This window comes from Moschus berezovskii, chromosome X, assembly GCF_049115385.1.
Source record: "Moschus berezovskii isolate FMDL1 chromosome X, NW_MosBer_1.0, whole genome shotgun sequence".
Taxonomy (NCBI): Eukaryota; Metazoa; Chordata; class Mammalia; order Artiodactyla; family Moschidae; genus Moschus; species Moschus berezovskii.
In genome coordinates this window covers 69,820,211-69,845,392 of record NC_142488.1, presented here as the reverse complement: position 1 = coordinate 69,845,392, position 25,182 = coordinate 69,820,211, and the positions used below count along the sequence as shown (strand labels likewise).

The window sequence follows — 25,182 nt, the reverse complement described above, 5'->3', positions numbered from 1 at the left end:
TTAGTGGAAATAGTACCTATTGACTACTTCAGTTTTGTGGTTTCTATAATATTGATGATAAATCTGTCAATGTCTAGCAGTGTGCTAAAGTATGTTTGTAAGTTTAAATGCATTTTTAACTTCAATAGTGGAAATAGTACCTATTGACTACTTCAGTTTTGTGGTTTCTATAATATTGGTGATAAATCTGTCAATGTCTAGCAGTGTGCTAAAATTCTTGTACATTAAAAGAATATGATGAAAAATAAAAGCATCTTACTCTTCTCTTAGAGATCGCCCAGTGAAATTTACTGAGAGATCTAGACCTGGAGTTCAGATATCTTGTTCATCTTTCAGTTCTGGTATGTATAAAAATTGAGTGTTTTGAGTACCTAAAATATTGAATAATCTAGTTATGAAAGATTTTTCAGTTTTGTGCAGAAAAATGCAAATGTTTGAGAATTAATAGACACATACTAAAAATGTGAACCATGTTATAATAGACCTTTGTGGATTCTCATTAACATATAATAGAATTTGAGTTTTTTTCTTATTTACAATTAATGTGTTTTTGTGTAACAATGAATTTAGTTGGTAAAAAGTACAGCCTTCCCCCAACACTCACACACAATTCAACATGAAAATCCTACCCTGACTTTTCAGAAAACATGTACTGTGACTCCATATAGAAGACCTGTTAACCTGTTAATATGTAAACAGTGCTTTTCTACTGCTGTTAAGAATTGTATGCTAATTAACCTTCTATTTTTTGTTGTCAGAAAATATAGCATTAAATTTACCATTTTAAGAAAGATTTTTCAGTGTACAGTTCTATGGCATTAAGTACATTAACATTGTTCTGCATACATTACCACCATCCATCTCTAGAAGTTTTTTCATCATCCCAAAAGCTGCTGAATTTTCACCCTTAAACACTATAGCCACTATACAGAGAATTGTAAATATAGATTATTTTATAAATAATTTTGGAACGTTATGTTTTTATGAGATATAAAGAAATGAATTCCTCAAGGCTTTTAGTCTTAATGATCCATAGGCCTGTATTTGGTGTAAAATTTGTGTTTTTATTGGGTGAGTGATATAGTTATTCTTAAATATTCCTCTTGTTTTTCTTGAATTTTGCTTATTTTTCTCTGAAATATTAATATGCCTTTAATAGAAGATAACCTTGTGTTTGCTGAAGACTTTTTTATTAATAAGGTAAAGTATAACTAAGGAAGCAATCAGAGGGTTTTTAAAGTTTCTTGATATCATTTTCTAAAATGTTTGTTTATTTTTTAATCCCCTAGGTGGTATGTTCATTACAACAGGTAGCACTGACCATGTGATTAGAATATATTACTTGGGTTCTGAGATCCCTGAGAAAATTGCCGAATTAGAGTCACATACGGTAAGAACAAAATGAAAAACTTATCATGCTTTCTTTTTAAACACCCATGGAAAGCTGGTTTTATTTCTTCTTTGCTGATCTCTAATCTAATATAGATTGGTCCTGAAACCTGTATGGTAAGAGCTCTTTAGTGGTGAAGATTGATATGAAATTCTGAATTTAGTATACTTATAGTATTTAAGACAATTTCTGACTATATGAGAAAGGAAAAATATATGTTACAGTAATGATTTATTAAAAAATCATCTTTTAGCCTGCTTTATTAATCATATAAGTGTTTGTTACTTTGAAGTCTACTTATTAAAAGACATATTAAGGTACATCTTAGGAAAAGAATTCTTTTTACTGAACTTAGCTCATTGGTCTTAGTTTGATTATTTTCAGAATGCCATCAGACTCCTGAAATCTAATCCCACTTAATTGTCAACAGCAGCCTTCCATACAGCGAACAGTTTTATACTAGGGTGACAGCCATTGGTGCCTGGGACTTTTCTTCTCAAGCTCTCTCCACTGTTGTATGACATTTACAAGAAATTTTGGAGCCATTATTGTTTATTTATATCCCTGTATACCTTTTACTTCTTCCTCCTTTTTATTTCCTTACCTTCTTCTCCAGATAGTTGTTTACTGTTGAATATGGGAGTATTTGTTTCAATTCACTGTAGATCTTGTGTTTCTCATTGTCAAAGCTATATAGTCTGCATCTGGAAGCACTCAGCTTTACAAGTCTTACTATTACTGTTCCTACTACTTTTGATGCTTAATTGATTTGGGATAGTATTAGTACATATCAGTAAAACACAAAATTTCCCTGAAAGATAACTTTTAAAAAAAGGTACTTTGTGAGTTCCAGAATCACTCATGGTCCTGAAATTTGAGTAAAACAGAGACCCCTGTTAGAAACTTTTCCTTGAACTTTTGGAAACAGCCTCCTGCTTTGTCTTATCACGTGAACATAATTGGATATTCAGCTTATGAAGAGTTACTGAACAAAGCTGACCTCACACCTTGCTGTAACTTATTCCTAGATACTAAAATCCTGGAATATTATTTAAATTGTGAAATACAAAAACTTAGGAAATATATAACAATCTCAATCTTGACACTATCCAGTGGGAAAAATCCACTTGTGCTAGAGCACACGAAGGAGGCATCTTTACAGTTACCACCCAAGCAAGGTGTGTATACAGTGTGGTCAAATTTATTGAGAGCTGAGAAAGGAGGAAGTAATAAATAAATGGGAAACAAGTGAGGGGGAAATGTTGAATAAAGATTGATTGGTAGAGGGTTTTTTGGCAGAGGCCCAGATAAAAAATGTTAGAAAACTTAAAACATTCTCTGTTGAAATTAGTGCCAGCTGTTAGTCATTGAAAATAAGATGTCCTTTCATAACATCTAAACCCAGTTATTGGAACTGGCAGTGAGAGTCCTGAATCTATCAGATAAAAATACTCAGTGAAATCATGGAACAGTGTGAATCACAGATATGTCTGACTTATGAAGATGGTTTAATGTGTTTTTAGAATGAAAAAATAATATTAAGACATTTAGTATCAGCTTTTTACTAAAATTTAAGTACAAATAAAAAAAGAAAATTAAAAGAAGTTAAGTTCAAATGTAGTTCAATAATAGTGGTTAGTGAAAATGTTTACTACATTTGAATGTACATTACTGTAGTATAATCACTACAGTACACATTATATTTGTAATAAGTATAGTTTAGTCATAAAGGAAAATTCAAACAACAGTATCTAAATTAAGATACCAAAAGACTGTCAAATTAATTCATTGTGAAATAATTAAATAAACCATGTGAGAAACAGCAAATGCCTGATTTGTTTTCTGAAATTAAAAAAATGCTAAGTGAAAAATTTAATTCAAATACTGTTAAGTGAATTATTTTAAAATGGCATTTTAGTGTGTTGTTTTATTATGGGGAATATAATAAACTAATATCTATTCAGAACTATCTTGTCTCTTGAGATTATGGTTTAGAAACAGATTTGCTTATGTTAAGAAACAAGTTTGTCTCAAATTACTGCTGCTAACTATTCCTCCTTAGTTAATAATTTCAGTCTTCATTAATTTTTTAAAGAAAATTAGAGTTTTTTTAAAAGAAAATTATAACATTAAAAAAATCCACTTAATGATAATTTTGCATATGAATTTGAGGAAAATAGTATTAATTTTAAAAATAAATTAATTCTAATCACAAACCTTTTGTTTTATGTCTTAGGACAAAGTTGTTGCTGTTCAGTTCTGTAACAATGGAGACAGGTAATTATGTATACATATCTGTATAAATAGATGTTTCACATATTTTACCTCTATATCTTCAGAAAAAGCTACTTCTACTATAGATGTTTTATTTCTGTCTAGTTAATTAAACTGAAAGCTGTTGTCTCTTTTTGATGACATTCTCATCCCAGATCTTCTAAGCTGCCATCCAAACTGGTAGCCATAGTCTATCAGTTCTTCCTGTATGAATGATTTATTTTTATGTTTATTTTGCTTTTTCCCTTTCTGTATCATTTATCTTGGTCAAGAATTCCATTATTTGACCCATTACCTTCAATATTCTTCTCCCTTCTAAATGTGTCTTATCCATTTCTGTCAGACTAATTTTGCTCTATTCAGAAATTTTTAGTGTTTCCTCTTTGTTTATAGGATAGAATCCAGATGTTTTAGCCTGGCATTCAGAATTTTCTACAACTTGACTTAGGCCTACATTCTTTTCTCATCTACTATTCCTTATTTAAATACTCAGATCCAGCCCAATTGATTTAGTCATCGTTATTATTATAGTCCATATGCATTCTCCCATACATTCTTTTGCTTATACTTTACCTCATACCAGGAATAATCATACCCTAATTCCTTTCACTCCTATTCTATCCCTCCTATGTCTTCCCTTTCTCTTCTGCTCTCCTTCCTTTTATTTCCTTCTCCTTCCTGTCTCTTTTTCTTCTTTAAGTTCTGTCTTTCAAGGTTCATACCCTACCTGAAGCCTTTCCTGACTCATCGAGATTTTGGCTATCTTGTCTTCCTCTGAATACCTAGATTGCTTACTGTCTCTACTACTCATATGATACACATTTCCTATGTCTGTTAACTTAGAAATTATATACAAGTATTCTTGTACCCTCTCAAATGTCTCATCCCCAGAAGGTGATAACTTTCTGCCTTGGCCTACAGATTGACCTAGAATAGGTTTTAAAATTTATCCACTTGTCATAAATTTGTATCCATATCTGTCTATGAGGACATTATGTGAGTGACCATGTTTTACTATTAAATACTTTTCAAACACCAGGTGATTACTGTGGTGAATGTGTTCATCTTCATTCAATGTAAGAGTAAATAATAATGATCTACCAAGAGTGATATTTTTATTAGGAATGAAAAAACCTTCAAATAATTTTTAAGGTTGTTTTAAGAATATGGTTGTTTAAGAATAGCTACTATTCTTTCTTACTAGGAGAATCTGAATTTTTAAAATTCTTTACCTTTTTCCTTAAATGCAAAACAGCAAAACATTATTTTATCTAAGTTATGTGGCCAGTACATATATCAAAAGATGTCCAATTTTACTAATAATCAAGAGAAATGCAATTTAGAATAACAATAACAATTTTTTCTTTCAGAATGACAAGATATTGAAGAATCATAGCATCCAATATTGCCAAGGGTTAAGGAAAAATAGGCACTGTCCCACAACCTTGATGATAACTATAAATTGTTTTTTTAAAAAAGAACTCTTTAGGGAAATAATTTGGCAGTATGTCAAAAGCTTTCAAAATGTGCCTACCTGAAGGGGGAATATTACGGAGAAAAGATGCAGAAAGAGTATAAATTCTTCATGAAATAGTCTATTATACCATTAAACTAGGAAAATGTCCTTGATTTGACAGCTCCTAGTGTGCGCATCTGTGGCCAAATCTGAAGCTGGAACAAGCTTTTCTTTCTTTAAAAACATGTGCCTGCCCTTTGACTCAGCATATATATAAGGTTTTACAAAGATGTGTATAGAGATATTCATCACAGCATTATTTATAATGGCAAAGACTGGAAATAGTAAAAATGTTCATTATTTAGAGGTTGATTGAATAAATTTTGATAGATCCTTATTGTTGAACAGTTATTGAAAGGGATGTTAATTTTTATATTTGTAAACAGAGAAATATATCTACACAATATAGTTGATCTTTGAAAAACATAGGTTTGAACTGTGCAGGTCCACTTATGCGTAATTTTTTAAAATTAATACATTAGAAAACTTTTTGGAGATTTGTGATAATTTGAAAAAACTCAGACAAATCACATAGCTTAGAAATATTGAAAATATTAAGAGAAAGGTATATCATGAATGCATAAAATATATATAGATATATGTATAAGACATAAGATATGGGGTCTTCCATCTTCGTTGGGATGTGGGAGCTTCCATCTTCATTGTGGCATGCAAACTATAGTTGCAGCATCTGGAAAAACACTATAAATCAGTGTGTGTGTGTTTGTGTGTGTGTGTGTGGTAAGTTGCTTCAGTCATGTTCGACTCTGACCCTATGGACTGTAGCCCGCCAGGCTCCTCTGTCCATGGGATCCTCCAGGCAAGAATACTGGAGTGGATTGCTATGCCCTCCTCCAAGGGATCTTCCTTTGTACTGTAATTCTGTTCCCTGAAGTGGGAATATATAAATGCATGTAAAGAATAGAAACTAAGTTACGGATAGTGGTAGGTTATAGTTATAGGTTAACGAATGTATTTTTATTCAGTTTTATTGAGATGCATTCCACATAAAATTCAGTGTTTTAAGTATATTCCCAGGGCTGTGCAGACTTCACTATGATCACTTTTATTTTATTTTTTAATTAAAATATTTTTGATGTATAAAATTATATTAATTTCAGGTATAAAATATGGTGATTAAATATTTTGATAGATTACGCTCCATTTAAAGTTATTATAATCACTATATTTCTCCATGCTTTACTCTTATATCCTTATTGCTTATCTATTTTATGCATAATAGCTTGCATCCCTTAATCCAGTATCCCTAGAACATTGTCATCACTCCCAAAAGAATTCCCATATCCATACCCTTTAGCTTTCAATTTCACATCTTTCTGCACCCCTACCCTCAGCTCTGAACAACCATTAATCCACTTTTTATTTTTGCAGATTTACCTATTCTGGACATTTCATATAAGTGGAGTCATACAGTATTTGGTCTTTTGTGACCTTTTTTACTTAGCATGATGTTTTCAAGATTCATCCATGTTGAAGCATGTATAAGAATTTGATTTCCTTTTTATGGCTGTCAATAATTTGATTGTATGGCTATACAATATGTTTATCCATCTATCAGTTGATCAACATTTGGGTTGTCATCACTTTTGGAATATAATGAATAATACAATGAATATTTGTGTACATGTTTTTCTGTGGACTTATGTTTTCATTGCTCTTGTATACTTATGGAGGAGTAGAATTGTTGAGTCACGTGGTAATATTTATCATTTTGAGGAACTGCCAAACTACTTCCCAAAGTGTACCATTTTCATTATCCACAGAAGTGTATGAGGATGAATGTATTACTTTTATAAGTAGTGATTTCCATTCTAGAGAAAGGCAATAAGAATATTTTAACTGTTTCTTTGCAGTTTAAGATTTGTTAGTGGAAGTAGAGATGGAACAGCAAGAATTTGGCAATATCAGCAACAAGAATGGAAGAGTATAGTACTAGATATGGCTACTAAAATGACTGGGTAAGATTGGATGTTAGATATTTTAGTGATTCTCATATGGTATAGTATCTTTTACATTATTGTGTTCTATTTAATAATGAAAATAAATATCTTTTTAATTTGGAGTTAATTGGTAAAAATTTGTATCTGTGTTTAATCTCTAAGAACCTTGTCTTTAATTGTTGATTGACAGATTGGATGATAGGAACATATCTGACTCATTCAAACTTCTGGTCTCTTGTGATCCAAAGATCTCTGTACTTTACTAATGCCTATAGAATCATTCTCTGCCCTAGTTTTCTATAAGTCATTTTTATATTTTTGTATACTAGACAACTTTGAGGGTTGTCCGTATTAAATGTCATCATATTTTTAGATATTTCTCTGACTTATTGAGAATACCTTTATGTTTCATATTGTTAGTATTCCTTTTTTTTTTTTTTTTTTGCAAATTATTCCACTTTATTTTGAATCTATTTAGCAATTGCTTTGGTTTTGTAATTGTGCTGTCGATGAGCAAATTAGTTAGCAGCAAGGGAGGAAGCCAGCATTTGCCTAATTATCCTTAAATGACATTCTTCTGAATCCAGACTCCTCATATTGTTAGTATTCCTACTCAACATTACAAATACAGTTAATCAGAATTACATTTCATCATCTTCACTGTTAACTGGAAGATACATAATTACCTTTTTAGGATACAACAGTTTCTTTACGCTATGATCCTGAAATTAATTATTTTCCCATTAATAACAATATAGAATCAACTTTGTAGTCATAGTTAGCTACTGATAATGTCATTTGATTAAATCAATTAACTGAATTTCTTACTGCTTTTTTGTATGCCTATTTTAGTTTCAAAAAATGAATATTTAAAGGAATAAAATGTCCATTTTATTTTATTTATGTTTTCTTCATATTTTCTGGTAGCCAACCTGAGCTTGTATTTTACTTTTCAAGGTATCTGAAGATTCCTTTCTAACTTCACTTTTTTATTGCTCTCATTTAACTAACTATAAAATTTTTGTCATTTTGTGTTTTATTTCCTCCCTAAAATAAGCATATAGATGTTGCCCTATGTGGTATTAATACTTTTATTATTTTATTTCATGTGTAGTTAGAGTTTAGGATTTTTTTATCTAAAAAGTTGCAGGCTCCTAGAGAGATTTTTTTTCATAATTTGCTATTTAGATGCACTTTTGTTCAGTATCTATTAACTCTGAAATTATTTTGTTTAGGAACAATTTGCCATCTGGAGAAGACAAGGTCACTAAACTTAAGGTGACTATGGTGGCCTGGGATCGATATGACACCACAGTTATTACTGCAGTGAACAATTTCCTTTTGAAAGTATGGAATTCTATCACAGGCCAACTTCTACATAATTTATCCGTAAGTATTCTATTTTTGGAATAATTAAAAATGATCTACAAGGGCATTATTCTAGAAGACAGGAAATTTAAGTGTTCTAGTTTGCTTTCTATGGCTTACTGTTGCTTGGAGAGTTATTCAAAGTACCTTTGTTGGCATATCTACAAAATAAGGATGGTACATGCTGTAGCTATTAAAAGCAGGTATGAAAACTTTTCAGGATCTTTTTCCATATTTATTTACCCATTATGTTACCATATGCAGTCAAGGGTATATAAGTTATGTGTTCGTAGCATGAATTGGGATCTTTTTGTTGTTTTTAAGGGTAGAGCTGGCTTTATTTAACCCAGTGTATACAAAATAGTAGCTTTTCAACATGATATAAGAAATATTAATTAAATTGTTGACCTTTTTTCATACTAAGTCTTTGAAATCTAATGTGTATTTTAAGTTTACAGACCATCTCAGTTTCCACTAACCATATTTCAGATGCTTAGTAGCCACATGTGGCCAGTGGCTACAGGTCTTTATCTCTAAAAGTCAAAACTTCAAAGGCCATTTTGTAGCCATTGTTTTTATAAAATCTGTGTAAAACTCTGTCTTAATTAGTATCTTAATTTACAGTTCTGTTCAATGGTACTCTTCCCATGCACTGATTCATGGGTCATCTTTCCAGTGAATTTTAAAATTTTAAAAGAGACTATTTTTAGTCCTTGTAACAGTAAAATCTGCTTAGTTTTGGTATAGAATTTATATTTTATATGTTAAAAATTTGTGTACCAGAGTCTTACTAGGGTGTGAAGTTCTTCAGTTCAACAAATACTTATTGAGTATCCATTGTTCCAGCCACTGAGATAGGTTTAAATAGTAGATTAAAGAGTCCCTATCCTCCTGGAGTTTATAGCCTATTAAATAAAACAAAGAAACAAGCATTTAATCAAGTAAATGCTAATAAGAGCACAGCGCAAGTTTCTAGTAGGATCAAACCTGTTCTGGAATGGTCAGAGAAAGCTTCCTGAGAAGGTGAAGCTTGTGTTAAGATTTGTAAGAGAGGTAAAAATTTCCCAGCTCTCATCCTAAATGTCACCTCCTTGATAAGACCTTCCTTGAGCAAACAATCTCGGGTAGCCTCCCAGTCATCATCTTGCTTTATTTTCATCGTAATGTTGATCACTACCTAGTATTTTCTTACTGTATTTTTTGTTTATTTTATGTCTTAGCGTGGTAGGGGATCAATAAATATTTGGTAAATTACATGTGTGAGGAGGTTGAAAGTTCCCTCCAAGATGAGGGAAAAGCATGTACAAAGGTCTTGAGGTAGACAGGAGGTGAAAGCTAATTTTTTGGCTAAAGCACAGAGAGCAGAACGAGTATCACCTGATAGGAGGAGAAATAGGCAGGGGCCAGACCATGCAAGGTCTTGTAGGATCTATGCTGAGACTAATAGGTACCATGAAAAGGTTTAAAAGCAAAGGAATAGCATGTGAATTTTGCTTTTGAAAACTGCCTCCTAATTGTAGCAACAGAGTAGAGAGACTAGATTGGAATGCGATAAAGATGACTCTGAGTATACTGTAGGATTCTCTGATAGGATGGGCCTTAATGATAATTTGGATTTGTATGGAAGTGGTGGAAATAGAGGTGTGCTTAATAAATAAAAATAAGGCAGATGATAAATCTTAAGATATTATTTAATCTGACTAGATTTTGTTTCCCATGACCAAGGACCAAAAATGGAACCCCCTATTTAAAAGTCTCTCTTTCCTAATGTACACTAATGTAGTTGTATCATTATCATTTGACTTTAACAGTAATTTTACTGCTTACTGATTTGGAACCTGAGAAAGTATTTACTATATCAAAGTGGATATTCAGTAAGAGATTTTGTTATGACAAAGAAAGAATTTTTTTGATAGTCACTGGGAAAACAGTTTTTTGTTGGTATTTATCGAAATGGATTTTACCTGTTCATCTTCTACTTTTCATTTTGAGTCATTCTGAAGTTACTTTTTAATAAGCTACATTTTTTAACATAATGGTAGTAGGGCAGGATACTCTTCTATTTTTATGCGATGTTTTGGGGTAAAATGCACTTTTTAGGTTCACAACATGTGATTATTTCTGGAAGCTCCTGATGTGTAATATGCTGATTGTTTGTTCCTAAGTGAAATGCAGTTTCAGGATGTCCCACATGCTTCTCTAAAACTTGGAACCTGTACTCTCTAGCCAGGAATCAACAGAAATGAACAGTGATCTAAATTAGGTGTTGACAAACTTTTTCTTTAAGAGGCCAGATAGTAAATATTTTAGGCTTTGCAGGCCACATATGGTCTCTATTGAATATTCTTTTGTTTTTTACCACCTTTTAAAAAATGTAAAAATCATTCCTTAGGCTGTCTGTCCAGAAACATTGGGGAGCTAGTTGGCCTAAAGTTTCCAGACTCCTGATCTAAAGTCTGTAGAGATGCTGATATTAATTTATTGCTGGGGAAATATAGGAACGTTGGTTTTCAACCTTATTTTTTTTTAGCAGCATACGCATTTTTCAGGTAGAATATTAAATGAAACCTTCAAATATAAAGTAGATAAAGGTAAAAAAGACAAACTATACTTTGTTGTTTGAACATATCATAGGTCCTCCCATGATACAATACAAATATCAGTGAGTACTGGATGAAGAATAGTGAAGGTTTGTCTGTTATCACTGTGTCAGAATTGGGTGTTAATAAAATATTTTGTTTGTCACATTTTCTGTGACCTTTTAATAGCAAAGTCCTAGAATTATGAATTCCATTTCAGGGGCCTGATTTTGGATTGTATTTCAAATACCTTTCAGGTCTTCTGTCTATTGAATATTTTATGAAGTGAAAGTGAAAGTCGCTCAATTGTGTCCAACTCTTTGCGACCTCTTGGATTATATAGTTCCTGGAGTAGGGAATATCTCCGGGGGATCTTCCTAACCCAGGGATTAAACCCAGTCTCCCACATTGCAGGCAGATTCTTTACCAGCTGAGCCACAAGGGAAACCCAAGAATACTGGAATGGATAGCCTATCCCTTCTGCAGTGGATCTTCCCAACCCAGGAATTGAACCGGGGTCTCCTTCATTGCAGGGTATTTCTTTACCAACTGAGCTTTCAGGGAAGCCATATTTTATGAAGTCAGCATTTAAACATATAAGGAACTCTAACAACTATTTCTTGTAGTGTCCATGTTTGTAAATGCTGTTAAATTTGCATATGTGAATTCATCTGAATCAGATTGATAGGATATCCTGAGATCTTTTAACCAAATAATAGAGATATTCATGTTGCTTTTCATTTTTAATATTGATTTTATCACAGGGACATGATGATGAAGTATTTGTTTTGGAAGCACATCCATTTGATCAAAGGATCATACTTTCAGCAGGTCATGATGGGAACATTTTTATTTGGGACCTTGACCGGGGAACCAAAATTCGGAATTATTTTAACATGGTAAGGGAAATCTATGCTTGTGAAAGTCGCTCAGTTGTGTCCGACTCTTTGCAACGCCACGTTCTATACAGTCCATGGAATTCTCCAGGCTAGAATACTGGAGTGGGTAGCCTTTGCCTTCTCGAGGGGGTCTTCTCAACCTGAGGATTGAACCCGGGTCTCCCGCATTGCAGGCAGATTCTTTACCAGTTAAGCCACAAAGGAAACCCAATCTATGCTTAGTTGATATAAAAGCAGACTATGATAATTTTGTAATTAAAGTATACTTAGTGCCAAGGAACCTCTTGCCCTCTGTTTAAATCCATATAATAACTTAGAGAATGACTCAAGATCTGAAAGTAAGGCCAATTGAGAATTACGCCTTTCAGGGTGTCTCTGTTTTGTGGTGTTAACATTTTCCAAATTCTTTTTCCCAGCTCTTAATTCTAGAAACTCAAATTGAATAAGCATTTGGATTTAACACTAAACAAAATTACAAAAAAGTTAACGTTTAAACTGTAATCCTAATGAATGAATCACAACAGTGACTGTATTGTATCTGTCTCTGGTAAATGCTGTATAGTTTAGTTAGTAATCAGGAAGTTGTATGGCACACATGGAATTGGAGATGTGGATACTCCTAAGATATATTTCATACAAACAATGGAAAAATATGGTGAAGTATCTCTTCTCCCAGTTGAACACCCTCCTATGGTAATGGGAATACTCATATTTCCCATATTTATTGTTCCTTTCTGAAAAATAGTTCTGACTAAATATTTCTAAATTGTTGGCCTTTGAGCTCCGTTTTATAGGCTTAATACAGATTCAGAGTGTTAATAATAACCCTTTGTCTTTTGTCAGTGAGATTAATTTGTGTGCTTTAATTTTAGGATGGTTCTTTTAAAGTTTGATTTGCAGTTTAAATATGAAGATAATATCTTGACTTTCCTGAAATAGCACCTTTGTCAATTTGGTTGTGTTTAGGTCTTTTTTATTCTCATCAGTCATTCATGCAGTCCCTCTTCAGTTAGGGCATTGCTAGTAATGTTTGATACAATGCATTTCATATTGAATCTCCCTAATTTCTTTCAGAGCTTTACTATTACAGTAGGATTCTGGCTACATAAGTCAGAGGGTACATTGGAATGTTGATATATCACAGAATCCATGGTATTAGCAAGTAGAAGCTATTGACTACTTATTATTTGAAAATTACCTCCTAAGGTAACTTAAAGTGACTTCTAAATTTCAGATTGAAGGCCAAGGCCATGGTGCAGTGTTTGACTGTAAATTTTCACCAGATGGAAACCATTTTGCCTGCACTGATTCGCATGGGCATTTGCTGCTTTTTGGATTTGGATGCAGTAAATACTATGAAAAGGTTAGTATACTTGATTGTTGTTATAGATTGCGATTTTTGATAGTATCATTCATACATCTTACTTGAAGGTTAATGGTTAATAAGGATCACTATATTTCAATAGATATAAAATAACAAAGTCACTTTTTTTTGGTAAAATTTTTCACCACTGCCAGAATATAAGGCTTGGCAGTTCAAATTACTATTAAGATATAGGGTGATGTAGATATAAAAATTCATTGGAAAATAACTCTTGCTTAGTACATATTCTCTCTCTGTACTACCTTTTAGGTGTAATAAGAGAATAACTTGACCAGGTTTCATCCTTTACTTATCCTAAATTAGGAATAAACAGCTCATTGCTGAATGTTTATTTTACCTATTATTGATCTTGTTAAAATACTTTGGAAGCTAATTTAATTGGTTTCTTTTATTGTATTAGCTGCGAGTTTAGGATAGATGATAGAATCTTGGAGTTGGAAAAGAACTAGAATCTTTGAGTTCATCTCGATACTTAATCACCTTTGTGTTTTTCATGCATTGATATTTACCTGTCTCACCATTTATATTATACTCCGTCTATTCTTGTTTGAATAAAAACAAGCAAGAAAAATAGTTATTAAAGTTTGTATGTTTTTTGCAACTTAAAAACCACTAACTTTATCTACTACATTGTTATTTTGCTTCTTCTTATCCTAATTGGAGAAATATGATAGGGAAGGGCCAGAAAATAGTATATATTGTAGGGTTTTGTTGAGAAAAATAGGATTATCATCAAGGTGATTCACTTCTACCTAGGGAGAACACATGACAATAGAGGAGTATATAGATAATGCAAAAATTGTCTGATTTGAAAAACATACGTGCTCTTGGAATGAAAATAAATACTTATTAATAAATTTCCTGTGCACATTAAATACTAAAAGTCTATCATAAAGATTCCAGATCAGATGTTCTTCCATACTGATTATCGACCTCTTATCCGTGATGCCAACAACTATGTATTGGATGAACAAACCCAACAAGCTCCTCATCTCATGCCTCCACCGTTCTTGGTGGATGTTGATGGAAATCCTCATCCCACAAAATTTCAAAGACTGGTACCAGGACGGGAAAATTGTAAAGATGAACAACTTATACCACAGCTGGGATATGTGGCTAATGGTATGTTATCAACAAAGTTAAATTTAAAATGTTTTGTAAAGTGTTAAACTTACTGTTCTCTTCGTAATATATCCCCATGCTAAACTATGTAGTAGGTTATATTTTACCTGAAAGTGAAAAGTGTTAGTCGCTCAGTCATGTCCGACTCTTTGTGACCCCATGGACTATTGCCCACCAGGCTCCTCTGTCTATGGAATTTTCCAGGCAAGAATACTGGAGTGGGTTGCTATTCCCTTCTCCAGGGGATCTTCCTGACCTGGGTTTTGCAGGCAGATTTTTTACATCTGAGCCACCAGGGAAGCCCCATATTTTACCTGATACCTTATTAATTTTCAGTGGCATAGAACTTTTTACCTTACCAATGTACTTTTTTGCATTGTTTATCTCATCTGGACAGAGATAAATGGATTAGGGCAGACAAGAGTACACTCAAGCAGAGAATGTATTGACCTGCTTCCTTAGAAACCTGAACATGTGTATGATCCTGATGCTTTTAGAATTGACTTCTAGTGATAATTTAAGCTGGTCTAAAACTCAACATTAAAAAAACTAAGATCATAGCATATGGTCCCATCACTTCATGGCAAATAGATGGGGAGACAAAGGAAATAGTGTCAGACTTTATTTTCTTGGGCTCCAAAATCACTGCAGACAGGAACTGCAGCTGTGAAATGAAAAGATTCTTGCTCCTTGAAAGGAAGGCTGTGACAAACCTAGAAAGCGCATTAAAAAGCAGAGACATTACTTTGACTACAAAGGTCCGTATAGTCAAAGCTATGGTTTTTCCAGTGGTCATGTATGGATGTGAGAGTTGGACTGTAAAAGAGGACCAAGTGCTAAAGAATTGATGCTTTTGAACTGTGGTGTTGGAGAAGACTCTTGAGACTCCCTTAGACTGCAAGGATATCAAACCATTCAATTCTAAAGGAAATCAGTCCTGAATATTCCTTGGAAGGACCGATGCTGAAGCTCCAATACTTTGGCTGTCTGATGTGAAGAACCAACTCTTTGGAAAAAACCCTAATGCTGGGAAAGTTTGAGGGCAGGAGGAGAAGAGGGTGACAGAAGATGAGGTAGTTCGATGGCATCACTGACTCAATGGACATGAATTTGAGCAAACTCCAGGAGATGGTGAAAGACAGGGAAGTCTATGCTTCCTGCAGTCCATGTGGGTGCAATCTATGGAATCGCAGAGTCAGACACGACTGAGTGACTGACTGAACCACAAAAGTGATGATTAAACTTACTAACTTTAATGTGTCAGGCTTTTATAATTGGTGGAATTCTACTGCTCTTAATATTGGTATTTTAATTTGAGAGTACATAGTTAATGGACTGAAGAAGAGGAAATTTCAAGAACTATAAACTGGAAGGTGGCTGTTTAATTATTGAGTGTTGGGGAGGAGAATGCTAAGTTTTTAAATAGCAATAGTATTGGAGGATATTGAAGATGCAGTGATGTATGATGCCTGATGGGAGCATAGTAGAAAAAGACATTAAAAAACAACTGTTTTGGTTGATATGTTTCCCTTAGGTATACTGCCTCCATCCCACCCTAACACCAGAATGTCTTTATATGTTAGTTTGTTACTTGTAGGTTTTCTTCCAAGTATGAGACAATGAGTTATTTATTTGCAAATGGAATTTTATATCCTTACTTGCAAATTAAGACTTGACTTTTATAGAATGAAATGTTACATATCCTTTTATATTCTCTCATAAAGATTTGTAGAGCAATGAAATGGTGTTAAACATGTGATAATACTTTGTTGATGTCATATTTAATTAAACAAGGGGAAATATATGAATATTAAATAGGAGGTAGAGCTGAAAACCTATGAATTAGAAAATCTATGCTTTATCATATTTGTTTCCTGTAAGACCTGATCACTTGGCTACTCTTAAAGATACCATTTACTCTGACTAGAAGGAAGACAAGATGAAAAACAGGTCTAAGATGTAGTTAAGAAAGAAAAAGATCATAGAAATAAAAATTTTTCATTTGGACATAATAATTGAATTTCATTATAAGAAATAATTTTTATACTCAAATGTATGAAAAGTGAAAGTGAATGTTGCTCAGTCATGTCCGACTCTTTGCGACCCCATGGACTATACAGTCCATGGAATTCTCCAGGCCAGAATACTGGAGTGGGTAAGCCTTTTCCTTCTCCAGGGGATCTTCCCAACCCATGGATGGAACCCCGGTCTCCTGAATTGCAGGTGGTGGATGCTTTACCAGCTGAGCCACACGGGAAGCACAGGAATACTGGAGTGGGTAGCCTATCCCTTCTCCAGGGGAATCTTTCCAACCCAGGAATTGAACCGGTGCCTCCTGCATTGCAGGAGGATTCTTTACCAATTGAGCTATCAGGGAAGCCCTCACATCTGTCTACTGAGATATTATCAAAAGAGACAATATTTTAAAGACCATAATTTTGATTTCTTTCAGAAAGGAAGTTCTCATGAAAGATGCAAAGCATTTTTGGTATTTGCAGTTGAACTTATTAAAACCTTACTCAAATATTTACTCCTAGCTTTTAACTTCAGAGGAGCCTGATGGGCTTCAGTCCATAGGATCACAAAGAGTCAGACATGACTAGGCAATTGAGCATGCACACAACTTTTAGCTTTGAATATTCCATAGAGAAAATTCATTCTTAGTAATTTAATCACTTTTTTTTCTGTAAGATGAGAAGATCCTCATCAAAATGTCTAATTTTGGGACATTGGTTAAGTTAAACACACAAGCTGACATACTTAAAAGTTCTTTAAAAATATTTTGTTTGCTATGTGCTTTATTTTCATTTTAATCCTTTAAAAATTATTTGTCAATCAACTTATAGATTGACCTTGATTTTACTCTACTTATGGTACTCCGGGAGTTGGTGATGGACAGGGAGGCCTGGCGTGCTGTGATTCATGGGGTCGCGGAGAGTCGGACACGAATGAGCGACTGAACTGAACTGATGGTATATAAAAATGTAAATAATTTTGTGGCTTTATATCTTTGGTCTTATTTAGGTGATGGTGAAGTAGTAGAACAGGTAATTGGGCAACAAACCAGTGATCAAGATGAGAGCATTCTTGATGGAATAATCAGGGAGTTACAAAGAGAACAAGATCTGAGGCTAATTAATGAAGGAGATGCTCTACATTTTCCAATTAATAGATCATATTCTGCTAATGGTGGTAAGTATGTATATATTTGTAAAAGATATGATGAATGAACTTTATTTTATCTGTACCAAATAATTACACATGAGGAACATTTTAGGTTTTTAAATGAAAGCAACATTTTGTTAAAGTTTTGATATCAGATACACCAAAGTGCCATGATCTTATTATCATTTGGGAGTAAAGTAATTTAGCATGTTCTAAGGAATACAGGCCGTGTATTTTAATATACTATTTTCTTTTAACTTAGTAATATGTTTGCAGTCTTATTCTAATAAGCAAGGTACTATAACAAGTCCAGTCCCTTCTAGGGGAACCAACCTATAAAGTTTTCAAAATTAAAATCACTTTAAATTTAAAAATTACTTTCAGAAATATTTGCCCTCATTTATTGAAAACGTGGGCTTCCCTGGTGGCTCAGATGGTAAAGAATCAAAACAGTAATATATCATCTGTCTCTCTTGAGTTTACAAAATCATACTGGCAGACAACAAGCCCTCTTCTGAGGGAATATAATTTCTTAATCGACTCTCACAAGTTTGATCTCATAGTATTATATTATTCTAATCTATTGTAGGTCTTCCTTCACTTTACATGAAATGTGTTTATGCATCTGAGTTTTATATACTCTTAGGCTATGTTAGTTTTACTTTTGTTAAGAACCGTTCAACTTTAAAAATGCATCCTCTTATGGGATTTTGGCACATGTTTCTTTTTATGTTTACTTAATTGCGGTCATTGATTTGGGTAGTATAACGTTTTGGAGTTCACAGAAATGTGATCTAAATTTGAGGTGATTCACAGGGTCTTTTAAAAATCACTTTCTGATTTGTTTAGTATCCCATAAATTTAAAATAAAAATATTATTTGTTCATGTCATTTGGAGCACCTTTCTCATATAACTTTCCTTAACCTGGAATAAGATAAGATGTGGACTGGTGATCCTATGTGTCCAAGCCTTTTGTTCCTAAGACATGAAACTTTCTTAGATCCCTGATTTAGAGATCAGTAACTTCATTATTAGGTTTGCATAAATAGATTTGAATGTTGTTAAGCAAAGAGATTCCATTGTCTTCTCTTTGCAGTGTTCATTTGTTTTCAGTTTTTTCTGATGCATACTTTAACAGTTTAGTGTTTCAGCTTCCATTTTTGTTTCATTTGCAAATAGAACAAAATAATCAGAAACTTTTGTGGAGGATTAAAAAGAAAAATAACATTTCTATTACTTATTTCCCTTTTGTTTCCTTCCTTATCAATTTTAAAACTGAAATTTTGATAGTTTAAATTTTTTTATAATTTTATTTTTTATTTTATTGTTTTATTTTTAAATCTTTGGCTGCCCTGGATCTTCATTGCTGCGTGAGGGCTTTTCTCTAGTTCTAGCAAGCAGGGGCTCCTACTCATTGCAGCTCACACACTTCTCATTGCAGTGGATTCTCTTTGTTGCAGAGCACAGCCTCTAGGCTTCCAGGCTTCAGTAGTTGCCACGTGTGGGCTCAGTAACGGTTATGGGCTGTAGAGCATGGACTCAGTAATTGTGCACAGTTTCTCTTTTTTCCTTCAGCTATTTTTTTTAATAAATGATATTTATGTTATTTATGTGTTTGTTTATTTATTCTTGGCTGCACTGTCTTCATTGCTTTGCTTGAGTTTTCTCTAGTTGAAGCAAGTAGGGGCTACTCTTTGTTGCAGTGTTCAGGCTTCTCATTGCTATGGCTTCTCTTGTTGCAGAGCATGGACTTTAGGCACAAGGGTTTCAGTAAAACTGTGGCCCACAGGCTCAGTAGTCATGGCTTATGGGCTTAGTTGTTCCGCAGCATATGGAATCTTCCTGTACCAGGGATAGAACCCATGTCCCCTGCATTTGCAGGCTGATTCCCAAATACTGGACCACACAGGAAGTCCTATAATTTTTTTCTTCCTATTTTTGAAAAGTTTATTGGGGTTTTATTCAGAAACCTTGTAATGGGCTGAAGGTAGAATTTAGATTAAAAAGCTGCTTTGTGAACTAGTACTAGTAACATGTATAAATCTACCAAATACATTAAATTCACTTTTTGTATTTACTGTGTGTTTAGTAGATGACAGATGTGAAAGTACTTTGAAAAAAAATTAAAAGAGCTATAGAAACAATAAACATTTATTGAGTACCTGCTTTATTTATAAGACTATAAAGACCATAAAGGGGATACAAAAAATATATTAAAGGAACAGCGATATTGTCTAGCAGTATTATCTTTGAATCTCTTATTTTATTTAGAGCTCTGATCTGGAAAAGTTTGGTGTCATTCTTTGCTCAGAGCGTAGAGCATTCCTTTGTTTTTGTTTTAGCTCTGAGAAATCCAGATATGGACATATCTTCTTCCCCAAATATTGGACTGCGACGTAGTGGTCAGATTGAAGGTGTCCGACAAATGCATAACAATGCTCCTAGAAGCCAGATGGCCACTGAACGAGATCTCATGGCATGGAGCAGAAGAGTGGTAGTCAATGAGCTAAATAATGGGGTTAGTAGGTGAGTCAATATGGTAACGTTCATAAGAACATTGAGAGTTTTCCTTTTTAGTAAATAAATTAAAATGGACTATGTTAGGCTAATAACTAAGATTTTTTTTTTTAATTTAGCTGAGTCATGCATTATTTTTTCCACATTCTTCCATTAGTTCATTCCATAACAAGATTATCTTAAATTTTCTTAGCTTGTTGCTAAATGGTTTGGGGAATAATGAAAAGTGAAAAACATGACCTCTGTCTTCTTTAAGTTTATCGTCTAGGTTAGAAGATAAGAAAAAAATATTATTAAGTAAAAACATCAGGCCATATGTGAGTAAATATGTCAGTGATACATGGACCCAAAAATTCAACAGTGGTTCTGAGGAAACTCAGAATTGGAACAGTTTGGAAGTGCGGTACAGATATATAGTAGAGCCCAGTGCATAGTGTAGTTTTAGAAATATATTTAAGTAGACTTCTTTATAAGGATTTCATTAGGATGAATTTCAAATTTGGAATCCCTATCTTTATCTGTAAACCTTAACATTTACTATAATATTGACTTCAAATAATGCACAACAACTGGAAATAGATTTGGAAAAGGGAAAGCACATTGATAGAGGACCTATAAAATCTGTTTAAATCATGATATCTTCCCAGTAGACCTTTTCACAAGCTGAGCCAACAAGTAGCAAAATTAATTTGGTTTCACCTTATTATTTCTTTAACAGCAATAAGAAAAAGGGAGACATGGCTGATTTATGAACTGAATGATACGCCCTGGCAGTAGAACAATTTAATGTAATTCTTTGCTCAAAAGTGTGAAAAGTAGAATTGAAAGCAGGGACTCAGATACTTGTTTGACAATATTTATTGTAGCATTATTCATAATACCTGAATGGTAGAAACGATTCAAATATAAGTCAACGGATGAATAGATAAATAAAATGTGATAGATCTGATACAGTGCCTGAAGTACTATGGATAGAGGTTCGTAACATTTTACAGGAGGCAGTGATCAAAACCATCCTCAAGAAAACGAAATGCAACAAGACAAAATGGTTGTCTGAAGAGTCATTAACATATAGCTGAGAAAAGAGACCCAAAAGGCAAAGGAAAAAAGGAACGTTATACCCAACTGAATGTAGTTCCAGAAAATAGCAAGGAGAGGTAAGAAAGACTTCCTAAGTGATCAAAGCAAAGAAATAGAGGAAAACAATAGAATGGGAAAGACTAGAGATCTCTTCAAGAAAATTAGAGATACCAAAGGAACATTTCATGAAAAGATGGGCACAATAAAGGACAGAAACAGTATGGACCTAACAGAAGCAGAAGATATTAAGAAGAGGTGGCAAGATTACACAGAAAAACTATACAAAAAGTTCTTAATGACCCATATAACCACAATGGTATGATCACTCACCTAGAGCCAGACATCCTGGAGTGTGAAGTCAAGTGGGCCTTAGGAAGCATCACTACAGACAAAGCTAGTGGAGGTGATGGAATTCCAGTTGAGCTATTTCAAATCCTAAAAGATGATGCTCTTAAAGTGCTGCACTCAATATGCCAGCAGATTTGGAAAACTCAGCAGTGGCCACAAGACTGGAAAAGTTCAGTTTGCATTCCGAAGGGCAATGCCAAAGAATGTTCACACTACCACACAATTGTACTCATTTCACATGCTAGCAAAGTAATGCTCAAAATTCTCCAAGCTAGGTTTCAACAGTACATGAACTGAGAACTTCCAGATGTTCAAGCTGGGTTTAGAAAAGGCAGAGGAACCAGAGATCAAATTACCAACATCCGTTGGATCATAGAAAAAGCAAGAGAATTCCAGAAAAACATCTACTTCTGCTTCTTTGACTACGCTAAAGCCTTGACTGTGTGGATCACAACAAGCTGTGGAAAATTCTTGAAGAGATGGGAATACCAGACCACCTTACCTGCCTCCTATGAAACCGGTATGCAGGTCAAGAAGCAACAGTTAGATCAAAACATGACACAATGGAATGGTTTAAAATTGGCAAAGGAGTAAGTCAAGGCTATATATTGTCACCCTGCTTATTTAACTTATATGCAGAGTACATCATGTAAAATCCTGGGCTGGATGAAGCTCAAACTGGAATCAAGATTGCAGGAAGAAATATCAATAACCCCAGATATGCAGATGACACCACCCTTATGGCAGAAAGTGAAGAGGAACTAAAGAGCCTCTTGATGAAAGTGAAAGAGGAGAGTGAAAAAGCTGGCTTAAGTGGTTAAAAAAACTAAGATTGTGCCATCGGGTCCCATCACTTCATGGCAAACAGACGGGGAAGCAATGGAAACACTGAGACACTTCTTGGGCTCCAAAATCACTGCAGATGGTGACTGCAGCCGTGAAATTAAAAGATGCTCCTTGGGGAAAAAAAAGCTATGATAAACCTAGACAGTGTATTAAAAAGTGGAGACATTACTTTGCTGCCAAAGTCCATCTAGTCAAAGCTATGGTTTTTCCAGCAGTCCTGTATGGGTGTGAGAGTTGGATGATAAAGAAGGCTGAGTGTCAAAAAATTGATGCTTTTGAATGTGGTGTTGGAGAAGACTCTTTGAAAGTCCTTTGGGCTCCAAGGAGAACAAAACAGTCAATCCTAAAGGAAATCAGTCCTGAATATTCACTGGAAGGACTGATGCTGAAACTCAAGCTCCAATACTTTGGTCACGTGATGCAAAGAGCTAACTCATTGGAAAAGACCCTGATGCTGGGAAATATTGAAGGCAGGAGAGGGGATGACAGAGAATGAGATGGTTGGATGGCATCACCTTCTCAATGGACATGAGTTTGAGCAAGCTTCTGGAGTTGGTGAAGGACATAGAAGCCTGTCATGCTGCAGTCCATGGGGTCGCAAAGAGTCAGACGTGACTGATTGACTGAACAACAACAGTGTACTTCAGTGAAATGAAATTCAGCTGTATAAGCTTCTTATACTTGCTACATGCTTGAACATCAAAAACATTATGCTTAGTGAAATAAATGAGACAGAAGGGGCAAATAATGTATAATTCTACTTATATAAAATATCTAAAGTAGACAAATTGATAGAGGCATAAAGTAGATTGGCAGTTAACAGGCACTGGTAGGAGGAGAGATAGAGTTATTGCTTAATGGTTCAAAATTTATGTTTGGAGTGATGAAAATGTTTTGGAAATTGTGATGTTGGTTACACAACTTTGTAAAGGTCAACAGCACCACTGAATTATACACCTAAAATGGTTAAGATGTCCAGTTTTACATTTAAAAATGTTTTTGTTATCTGATTTTAAATCATTTGGTTTGCTTTTTGATGATCTATTACTTTGACCTTCAATTTATTACTAGGGTTCAGGAAGAATGTCGAACTGTAAAAGGTGACATAGAAATCAGTCTTTATACAGTTGAAAAGAAGAAAAAACCATCTTACACTACCCAAAGGGTAAGTTTAGCTACAGAGTACTCTGCAATACACTATTTGCAAATACCAAGTGTTTGAAAGATGGCCATTATGTATTAAGTGATTATTTTGATAGATGTCTGTATATAGGGAAACTATTTTTTGAAGCCCATATTGAGATATGATTATTATTAATAAGTATAAAATTACACAGCATTAGGACTATCCCCTTAAGTCTAGGACGTGGTTATTGTAGGTATAAGATAATTTAGATTAAAATACCATTTTCATTTAGTTAAAGTAGAACCTTAAAATTATTGCCTGATCACTAATCACAGTGTAAAACAAATGCTGAGATACCCTAGGCCAGAGGTTGACCAACTACTACCCATGGACTAAATCTGGTCTACTGCCTATTCCTATTAATAAAGTTTTATTGGAACACAGCTATACCTATTCATTTATATATTGTCTATGGCTGCTTTCATGCTCTATGGAGTTGAGTAGTTACCACAGATCATATTACCTGCAAAGCCAAAATATTTATACTCTGATCCTTCACTGAAAAATTTTGCTCACCCCTGCTATAGGCTTACTTCTGGCCTACCTAAACAGGTGCAAAATCTGATCTATACATTAGGAAGATTAATATTCCCAGTAGAAACTTGTAAGCAGGGAGTAAGAGCCTGTACTCCATTAGGTACATAGTAAACCCCTTACTAGGGCTTCTCAAGTAGCTTAGTGGTAAAAAAAAAAAAAAATTCTGCCTTCCAATGCAGGAGACATGGGTTCCATCCCTGGGTTGGAAATATTCCCTGGAGAAGGTCATGGGTATCCACTCCAGTATTCTTGCCTGGGAAATCCCATGGACAAAGAAACCTGGTGGTCCACAGCCCATGGGGTCACAAAGAGTTGGACACAACTTAACAACTGAACAACAACAGGAAAACCCCTTACTAGTTCTTAGAGGTTGAACAAACTAGGGCCATAAGAATATATAGTTTTGTTCCCAGATCTAATAAATGTAACTCCTAAAGAGTATGATTAATAGGGAAGTCTAGGTTGATTTTCTCTTTCCTGGAAAATCCCATGGACGGAGGAGCCTGGTGGACTGCAGTCCATGGGGTTGAAAACAGTTGGACACGACTGAACGACTTCACTTTCACTTTTCAGTTTCATGCATTGGAGAAGGAAATGGCAACCCACTCCAGTGTTCTTGCCTGGAGAATCCCAGGGACAGCAGAGCCTGGTGGGCTGCTGTCTATGGGGTCGCACAGAGTTGGACACGACTAAAGCGACTTAGCAGCAGCAGGTTGATTTTAATTTTATTAAACAAATATAGGGGATGGATGCTGAATTTTAAATGTCTTTCAGTATCAATAAACACAGTTTTAGGTGGTGTATTACTATCTCTAAATATTCTTAGATCATTTTGATATCCACTTTCTTAATTTCCATTCAAATTTTATTAGCTTATTTGATGTTCTCTGATAAGATTATTTTCTTAGAGATTATGAATAACTCATATCCATGATTTATATTTTTTTCCTGCTAAGCTGATTTGTCAGACATCAGACTTGTCTAAGACTAATAAACAGGGGAGTTGACT

General features: G+C 34.1%; 1 protein-coding gene across 4 annotated transcripts in view; it reads left to right on the top strand.

The window, feature by feature from the left end:
* BRWD3 (bromodomain and WD repeat domain containing 3) overlaps nucleotides 1-25,182 on the top strand; it is a 165,964-nt gene that overhangs the window by 67,793 nt on the left and 72,989 nt on the right. For all 4 annotated transcript variants that reach the window (XM_055393949.2, XM_088834049.1, XM_055393950.2 and 1 more), the window contains 11 exons: nucleotides 271-341; nucleotides 1,290-1,390; nucleotides 3,627-3,667; nucleotides 7,055-7,159; nucleotides 8,377-8,530; nucleotides 11,853-11,987; nucleotides 13,222-13,350; nucleotides 14,268-14,493; nucleotides 17,518-17,685; nucleotides 20,002-20,185; nucleotides 23,522-23,615. In XM_055393949.2, coding sequence (XP_055249924.2) covers nucleotides 271-341; nucleotides 1,290-1,390; nucleotides 3,627-3,667; nucleotides 7,055-7,159; nucleotides 8,377-8,530; nucleotides 11,853-11,987; nucleotides 13,222-13,350; nucleotides 14,268-14,493; nucleotides 17,518-17,685; nucleotides 20,002-20,185; nucleotides 23,522-23,615 — 1,408 coding nt within the window. The remainder of the gene's footprint in view (nucleotides 1-270; nucleotides 342-1,289; nucleotides 1,391-3,626; nucleotides 3,668-7,054; nucleotides 7,160-8,376; nucleotides 8,531-11,852; nucleotides 11,988-13,221; nucleotides 13,351-14,267; nucleotides 14,494-17,517; nucleotides 17,686-20,001; nucleotides 20,186-23,521; nucleotides 23,616-25,182) is intronic.